The sequence below is a fragment of the Emydura macquarii genome, unplaced genomic scaffold, assembly GCF_026122565.2.
Source record: "Emydura macquarii macquarii isolate MOO-44397 ecotype Brisbane River unplaced genomic scaffold, CSIRO-AGI_Emac_v2 contig_1483, whole genome shotgun sequence".
Classification (NCBI taxonomy): Eukaryota; Metazoa; Chordata; order Testudines; family Chelidae; genus Emydura; species Emydura macquarii.
Genome location: NW_027131620.1, coordinates 1,222,762 through 1,231,897, shown reverse-complemented (window position 1 = coordinate 1,231,897; position 9,136 = coordinate 1,222,762). Strand labels below are relative to the sequence as shown.

Here is a 9,136-nt window from a genome sequence, read left to right as displayed (position 1 = left end):
CTCTTCTCTTCAGCTGCGACGCAGATTGGCTCACCGCTTGCACATGGGTTTCCTTGGGTACCGAGAGCTGCCCATTTCCACTGGCCAAAGGCCACAGAAAGAGGCACAAAGGATTCTGGGCTGTAGCTGATGGAGAGAATGTGGGGTCACAGTCTGAAAAGAGTTCAGCCCCAGCTCCTCACTCTGCCTTGCCATTTCCCCCAACTAGCCTCTGGGTGGTGGGTGGAGGCGGGTTTCTGCCATGAGGAATCCAAGGTTTTGGGAGCCCGTATCCTCCCAATGTATTTACAAGGGTGTTTCCATGGCTGAGAACACACAGCTGTGCGGAGTGGGGGGGAAGAATGGCTAAGTAAGAGAGAGAGCCAAGCCCCAGGTTTGTGACTAGCCCCGTAGGTAATCCATGAGCCCCCCTTTCATAGGATGTCGCTAGGAATTCCTTCTCTGAAGCTGGGGAAATAATTTCACAGCACTGACCAGCTAGAGGGGGCTATTTACCTGAAACGTCCACACTGGCTCTTTCTGTGTATGTCACTTATTAAAAAATGTTCCATGTGTCTGAGGCATAGAGCGATTACAGACCTGCTTTTGTCAAAAATCCATGCTCAGAGGTTCAAAAATAGGTGGACTTAGTTTTTCCTGCAAACAGAATGGGTTTTTCTAGTTCTCAGTAAGGTTGCTCAACATCCACCCAGATGAGGGGGTGTGGGCTGTGTCTGCCTCTATAAAGGGAGAGACCAACTAGTTAAGGCAGGAGAAGATAAACCATCAGCTCTGTTTTCATAGCTGAAGGCACTCCAAGCAGAGACCAAGCAGAACAAAAAGGATTCCACTGCTGGACACCATGGCAGAAGGTAAAGCTGCAGCATGGCACATTGCTAGCGACTGCGTTTCAGCAAAACCTGGCAACTTTTTGATAATTCTTCTAAATCAGAAAATGTTTTTGCTTGGCTATAGAGAACTTTGCAAAGGATCTGTGTAAGGGTGTGTATAGATATCAGTAGTTCGGTATGTGTCTGTGGGCATAAATTCCACTTTAAAAGTTGAGTAGCATTACAGTTTGTTCATTTAGCTCAGGCTGGAACATTAAGCAAGATCCTTTATTTCAAGTGCACTTGCTTGTATTTCTGGAACTTATTGAAACTGAATTGCAAACTCCTGACTCAAGTGCAGAGTAATCAGACATGCCAAAAATTAAAATAGAAGATTGTTATGACCAGGAGAAAACTATTTTTGAGTTAATTTTCTTCTTTACCATAACTGCAGTAACTCGCTATTGTTTTAATAACACCCAGGCTGTAAAGAGCTACATTTTTTTAAAACATTTTCAATCACAAGCTCCCTTTTAAAAGGATTCTGTAGAGAGCTGCTCTAAAAATATTTGCTTTAAGTCTCACCCTATTTTTAAAGACAGTTATCTAAATAAAGCCATTCAAAAAAACCCTTCTAAGCCTTAGAAATCCCTCTGACACATAGTTGGCTTTTCTGTGCCATCTTTCGCTGGGGAAAGAATATTTTCTTCACTTGACCTTTCACAGTGGAGAGAGGTAAATAGTGGGATCCCTCAAGAATCTGTCCTGGGACCAGTGCAGTTCAACATACTCAAAAATTATCTGGAAAAGGGGGTAAGTGGGGAGGTGGCAAAATTTGCAGATGATACAAAATTATTCAAGCTGGTTAAGTCTAAAGCTGACTATGAAGCATTACAAAGGGATCTCGTTAAACTGGTGACTGGGCAACAAAAGGGCAGATGTAATTCAATATTGATAAGTGCAAGGTAATGCACACTAGAAAACATAATCTCAGCTACACATACAAAATGATGGAGTCTAAATTAGCTGTTACCACTCAAGAATGAATTCTTGAAGTCACTGTGGATAGTTCACTGCTCAATGTGCAGCTGCAGTCAGAAAAGCTAACAATGTTAGGAACCCCTGGAAAAAGGATAGATAATAATAAAGAAAATATCATGTTATGGGACGCCCATACCTTGAATACCGCATGCGATTTGGGTCACATCATCTTAAAGCTATATTAGAATCGGAAAAAATGCAGAGAAGGGCAACAAAAATGATTAGGGGTATGGAACAGCTTCCATACAAGGAGAGATTAAAAGCCTGGGTCTGTTCAGTTTTGAAAAGAGACGACTGAAGAGGGATATGATAGCAGTCTGTGAAATCATGATGAGTAAGGAGAAGATGGATAAGGAATTGTTATTTATCCCTTTCACATAAGATAAGAACCAGGGGTCACCCAGTGAAATTAATAGGTCACAGATTTGAAACAAAACATAAGGAAGTACATCTTCACACAACACACAGTCAACTGGTGGAATTTGTTGTCAGGGGATGTTGTGACGGCCAAAAGTATAACTGGGTTCAAAAAAAGAATTAGATACATTCATGGAGGATAGGTCCATCAATGGCTATTAGCCAACATGGCCAGGGATGCACTCCCATGCTCTGGGTCTCCCTTAACCTCTGACTGCTGGAAGCTGGGACTGGACAACAGGGGATGGATCACTCAATAATTGTCTGTTCTATTCATTCCCTCTGAAGCACCTGGCATTGGGCACTGTGGGAAGACAGGATGCTGGGCTGGATGGACCACTGGTCTGACCCAGTGTGGCTGTTCTTATGAAATAATATTTCCCATTCAGATTCTGATCAGTGTGTAGCCCTCTTTGTTCAGACTATGGGCAGCGTGGTCAATCAGACAGGGCAATATAGGCTCAACAACATTATATGGCATCTTAGACTATGCTAAAGCAAGGGACCAAGTCCTATGGCTATGTAGGTGCAGATAGGCACATGCGAGCCATCTCACACCCACAACAACAACACCACCAGTGCAGTCACCCAAGTTAATTCAGCTCAGCCCCCTGGGGTCTCAGTGACAAGACCCGTTTTTTTTTCAATCGAGTCCCAAGACAAAATAAAAATGAACAAAACCAAAAGAGGCACCGCCAGCAACGGCACTGAAAAGACTGCACCCTAAAGAAAACAAGTTCCTTCTGCTTCCCTGCCATTCCCGGAACCAGCTGAGTGTGCCGGGCCAGCCTAGCAGGACTTGGAGCCCAGAATCTGAAGACCCCAATCCTTCCCTCCAGATGATGCCTTACATCAGAATTTGGGCTAAATTATGCGTGGATGTAAATGGGGAAAACTCTACTGAGGTCGATGTAATGGTGCCCACTGCCATCTCCGGGGAATGTTGCTTCTGATGTTTTTCTTCCCTGAGGGACCATATCTGGGCTGTCGGTTTGTGCTGTTTCTAAGAGAAGATGGAACTGAAGTTTTCCATGAGCTCCTCTTCCGGTCTTGGTGCTTAAATGGCCCCTCTCATGGTGTGTCCACTCACCTCCCATGTCTTTCAAAATCAAAATAGATACTGGCAATCTTTCTCTGTCTCTCCTTCTCCTACAAGCCAGGAAGAGCTTAGTTTAGAGGCGGTTTGTGTATGTTTAAAGTACAAGTGTGTCTAGGGAAAGCAGGGCTGGAAAAGGGAGTTATATGGTTTGTTGTGAATGCGGCAAGTCCTGTGGCCATTCTTATCTCGCCATTCTTATATCTTATCTTAGCTCCAGAGTCCAATGCACAAAGCAAACACGACTCTAGAAACCAGACGTGAAAACCTCTTCTAATCTCTTTTGTGTCAGCTCTCCTAGGAGTCGGTTATAACCGTAGGAAATAAAAGTCTGGCGGGCAAAAATATGACTGTTGAACTGGTGTCCCTGTTACGTTAAAGGATTTTAAAACCCAGGGGAAATGGCAATGGAACGTTAAGATACTTCAGCCAACCTTTCATTCCACTCGTGGCCTTGTGAACATTGTAATGCCGGCAGTGAGTAGCATGCAGGCTTGCTGGCAGAGCTCTGCAAAACATCCTCGTGTATGTGCTCATCCATTTATAGCTAGCTGTTACTGATCAAAGACACCAGTCCTCGCTGAGACCAGCAGAATACAGCGAATTTGGAGTTACCAGATTAGGCTGGTTTTTGGAGCCAAAAATCATTTTTTAGAACTCCTCTCCTTTTCCGACTTGGCCCACACTTTCTGAAGGAGTCTTGCGTGGTGTCAGACCACACAAATGTAACATGGCGCAGATTTTGCTAAATCAGGGGGAGATGTGCAAAATGGGACTCTCCCTTCTCCCTTCAGTTTGTTATACGCTGGTCCCTCTCCTGCAGCTCGCCAGCCCAATGGAATCAATTTGATTATGGGCACGCCAACTCTCCATAACTCCATCTATCTAAAGAGCGTAAGTCTTACAAAGCCCGTATCACGGTCGCCTCCCACCAGGGAAAGCAATTATTTCTCTCACTTTCTTCCTTGTTGGGTTGACTTTGTGGTGAGGTTTTGGGGGCACATCTGTAAACAAGAGCCTGAGGGAGCCATTGCAAGGAAGCATTTCGCTTTGGACGCAGCAGGGTCAGGGGGCCTCCTTTTTTCAGCCGGCACCATTCCTTCTAGCAAGGGGTAACTTACAGAAGCGGGTTTCTGCAGCTTCCTCCCGGCCAGCATTCCCTCGGTGAACTAGCGCTGAGAGAGGACGGGACCAAAGCAGCAGTGAGCTGAGCAGCCTGTCAGCTCTCCCTCCATAAATCAGGCCCTGGTTTTCCAGCTCAGGTAGTCTGGCACTGAACTAGCTATGTGTTCTCCTACATTAAATACTTTCACTTATTCTGGCAACTAATCTGCCTGACTGCAATGCATTCACGGGTCGCTAGCCTTGAACAATGATGAACGATATTGCACTGCCTCCGGCAGACCGTGCTGAAACAACAGGGAATGGTGCTGTCTGATTATCATCGGCTCTCTCGCCCAGGCCCTGCTTACATGGGTGCCTCTGCATGCCCAGCAGAGTGCCTGGGGCCAGTCACTCAGACTATGGTCAATCTCCCCAATTTGTCACCGCGTCGGAAACAGGAAAGCCTCACGCAAAACTTCCTGTCAGCCTGACCGAAGGCAGGCACAGGGAACATCCAAGACCAAGCATTCTCGGAGCTAGGAGCGCTGGCCCTCTCTGCTGCGGGCCCTGTGCGAGTCTCTCCTGCACTGAAATCCTGATGGACAGAGCCCTCTGTAATTCCACTCACAGGACCCCACACAGCTCGGTGATGCACCTCAGTCCTCTCCGCTGTCGTATCATTAGGAGCAGCGGCATGGTGCCAGGGGTATGGCCCGTTGTTCCACTCCCTGCTCTACCGCTGACTTGCTGCGTGACATTAGGCAAAGCCTTTTTTCTCTGTGCGCCTCGGTTCACTCACTGGTAGAACGGGGAACGGAACGTGCGTGTCTCCGCCGAGCTCTTTGACATCAATGCACGAAGAGCACCGTGTAAGTTCTACTGGTGCTACCAACCCGGGGCTGCCCTGAGCACGCAGAGCCACAGCCATTGTGGCTATGTCAGACTTGTCTGTGTCTGGGAGAGGGGAGAGGAGCTGTTCTGTTGGGGGGAGATTATCAAACTCATTCCCCAGTGATGATCCAAGAGAGATTTTGGCCCACAGACCCCAAGGATTCTGCTTCTCTCTCCCCCACATGCAGACTTTTTAACTAGTTAATTAGCTTCAGTTTGCTACTGGGAGCTCTGGCGATGGTCGGAAGCGCCGATCTATTTCCTAACAGCTGAGGCAGTCAACCCTGATGATGCACAGTACACAGGATGTTTCTTCTGGCCTCTTTAATAAAAGGTCAGATACTCCAGGAGTTCAGACAGGTTTCACTGAAGCCATTTACAGGCTAGAATGCAGAGGAGGTATATGGAGGGTACATATGTCTGTATGTACGTTGCGTGTGCATGGACTCAGAGACTCCGAAGCCAGAGCGGACCATTGTGATCATCTAGTCTGACTTCCTGCATGGAACAGGCCATAGAACTGCCCCACAATAATTCCCAGAGAAGATCTCTTAGAAAAACATCCAATCTTGATCTTAAAATTGTCAGTGATGGAGACTCCACCATGACTTGGTGAGTTGTTCCTAAGGTAAATTACCCTCACTGTCAAAAATGTTCACCTCATTTTCAGTCTGAATTTGTCTAGCTTCAGTTTTCAGTGATTGGATCATGTTAGACCCTTTTCTGATAGAGCCTAGTATTAAATATTTGTTCCTGATGTAGGTACTTACGGACCGTGATCAAGTCTTAACATAGAGAAGGTTAAGCTAAATAGGTTGAGCTCCTTGCGTGTATCACTATAAGGCACGCGTTCTAATCATTCTCCATCATTCTCATGGCTCTGCTCTGAACCCGCTCCAGTTTCTCAGCCTCCTTCTTGAATTGTGGGCCCCTGAACTGGACAAAGAATTCTAGCAGCAACTGCACCAGTGCCTAATACAGAGGCAAAATAACCTCTCTACTCCTACTAGAATTCCCCTGTTTATGCATCCCAGGATCACACTGGCTCTTTTGGCCACAGCATTGCACTGGGAGTTCATGTTCAGCTGATTATCCACCATGACCCCCAAATCTTTTTCAGAGTCCCTGCTTCTCAGAAGAGAGCCCCCTTCATGTAAATATGACCTACATTCCATGTTCCCAGATGTATACATTTACATTTAACCATATTCAAATGTATATTGTTTGCTTTCACCCAATTTACCAAGCAATCTAGATTTCTCTGAATCTGTGACCTGTCCTCTTCATTATTTACCATTCCCCAATTTTTGTATCATCTGCAAACTTTAGCAGTGATGATTTTATGTTTTCTTCCAGGTCATTGATACAAAAATTAAATAGTGTAGGGCTAAGAACGGTCCCTGAGGGACCGCACTGGAAACACACCCTCTTGATGATGATTCCCCATTTACAGTTACATTTTGAGACCCATCAGTTAGCCAGTTTTTATTCCGTTTTATGTGTGCCATGTTAATTTTATATCATTCTAGTTTTTTAATCAAAATGTCACGTGGTAACAAGGTACAAGTCTATGTATATTACATCAATACTTTCACCTTGATCAACTAAACTTGTACTAACTATTCATAGATAACTATTCATGACTGTGTGTGTTTGTGGTGGTGGGTGGGGGATAAGGGGGCTAGATCCAGTCTGTGTTACACCAACATACACCAAGGTGAAGGATTCCCAACTAGTGAATCCCCTCTTCAGCCTGGGGCTCAATGCTCCCTGCTCATGCATGGAGATGCAACCTGCACTGCCTAAATGCAGCAGAACAACAACTGGCCACGTGTGTGTACATGAGACACATATGGGAGTGAAGGCAAATGCAAGGGCTCTGTCAGAGTAAAACTGATCTCTTCTCAGTCAGGGCATCAGATTTTGGTGCCCCGCCTCTGAACCAGTAAATGGAATCAAAGGAGGAGAGGGTGAAGGCTGGGTCAATTTGTGCCGTATCTTTGCTGCCTTCCTGGAAGAGCGCTTTAGGTGCTATTTGTTTTGCAGATCTGGTGCTGAAAGAATGCAACCTGGAGTGTGAAAGCAACAGTCAGAACCACATGACGGCTGACATGGGCAGCCAGCAGCTCGTTGTGAGGCGAGGACAGTCCTTCACCGTCACGCTGCTCTTCCAGGGAAGGGGTTACGAGGAAGGAGTGGATAGACTTATTCTCACCGTGGAGACAGGTAAGTCCAGAGCTATTCACTAAACTCAACTGCAGTCCCCTTGGAAAGGAGCCATCTCCATCCCCTCACTTCAGAGAGACACACAACTTGCACTCTTGTCACATCATCTCAGAGATGAGTCGTCCTGCTCCTTCACCTCAGAGACAGACACACCACCCTCCCTCCCGTCAAAGAGAGGCCATTCCCAGCTAAGCCACCTCAGTCAGAGCCAACCCGAACCAGCCAGCCACATCTGGGAAGGGCACTTTCTACCCCAGTCATCATGGAGAGAGCCAGCCCTGCCCCAGCCCATTCAAAGAAGCACTTGCCACACTTGTCACCCCACAGACAGGCTTCCCCCTCAATCATTTTATAGGCAAGCCATCCGCAGTTTCCACCCCCATCACCTCATCTCTCCACCCCTCACCTCAGGAAGAGGCCAACCCGCCCCACTCACTTCAGACATCCATCCCGGGGCCTGTCACCATACAGATAAGCAAGCCCATGAACAGCCCTCACGTTTTTGTTCAAGAAAACTAATTGCTTCCCCCATGATTTGCCTTTGCTTGTTTTTACAACTCACACAGCTGGTTGAAAAGCCCTTGGTGCACTGTGAGCTCTCAGAGGATGGCTTCCTCTTCCTGTCAGGAGTCTGTTATCTCAGTCATGTTATTCCCAACATCAAAGTAACATTTCCCTGGCACTGATCCTGGGGTCAAAGGTGGTTTTTCCTCAAGGTCCCAGCCAGAAAGATATAAAAGCAGAAACTCTGCAAAATAATAATAGTTGAAAGAAAGAAAGAAAGAAAGAAAGAAACCCCAGTATTTGTGAGTTTTATTTGCTTGAGTGTAATGCTAACTCCACATCGCCAATAATGTGCATTTTTGCCACGTTCCACACTTCTTAAGCATTTGGGCATGAAGACAAGTCAAGCAGACTGTGCTAAGGCTACTGGTGGATTATTTCAGATGAGCTGACAGACTTGGTCTTTGCCCATCTATTACATTAGAACGTCTGAGTTGGAATCCATGGCATCTATAGACTCCTACCGAGGCGTTCCAAAAATCCAAGCAGTCATTTCACAACTGGGATTTACATTACCAAAACTGGGAAAATGTACGAGCACTACAAATAATATGAGGTACTTTGGCCAGAAGATTTCAGAAGCCAAAGAAAAGTTTCATCCACAAACTATTTTATGGTACTTTAAGGAATTCAGAATAAAATAATAAGTACTTACAGTACACGTATAATAATAAAGTAATATCCCATAGCACCTTCCACCTGAGAATCTTAAGTAGCTAATAAATATCAATCAACTGAGCCTCATCTCACCAGCATGACAAAAGGCAGCATTGTTATCCCCATTTTACAGATAGGAAACTGAGGCACAGAAGGGAGGTGAAGGGCTTGTTTGCACGTGGAAGCTGTAACTGTTTAATGTAAGTTGGTTTAGTTAAATCATACAACTTGTAGGTGTGCTCTCATAAAATGGTTTAAAACTGGCTCTGTGCCTTTAGCTTGCACCTGTACATTTACCCGTGCAAGCTAAACTGATATAAGCCAGGTCCAA

The 9,136-nt window shown here is 45.8% G+C and overlaps 1 protein-coding gene across 1 annotated transcript in view; it reads left to right on the top strand.

Annotated features, from left to right (window-relative positions):
* The first annotated feature begins 709 nt into the window (after positions 1–709).
* Positions 710–9,136, top strand: part of TGM2 (transglutaminase 2) — a 32,448-nt gene continuing 24,021 nt past the window's right edge. Inside the window, exons 1-2 of the mRNA XM_067553951.1 lie at positions 710–851; positions 7,405–7,584. Of these exons, the coding sequence (XP_067410052.1) occupies positions 842–851; positions 7,405–7,584 (190 nt within the window). The 5' untranslated portion in view covers positions 710–841. The remainder of the gene's footprint in view (positions 852–7,404; positions 7,585–9,136) is intronic.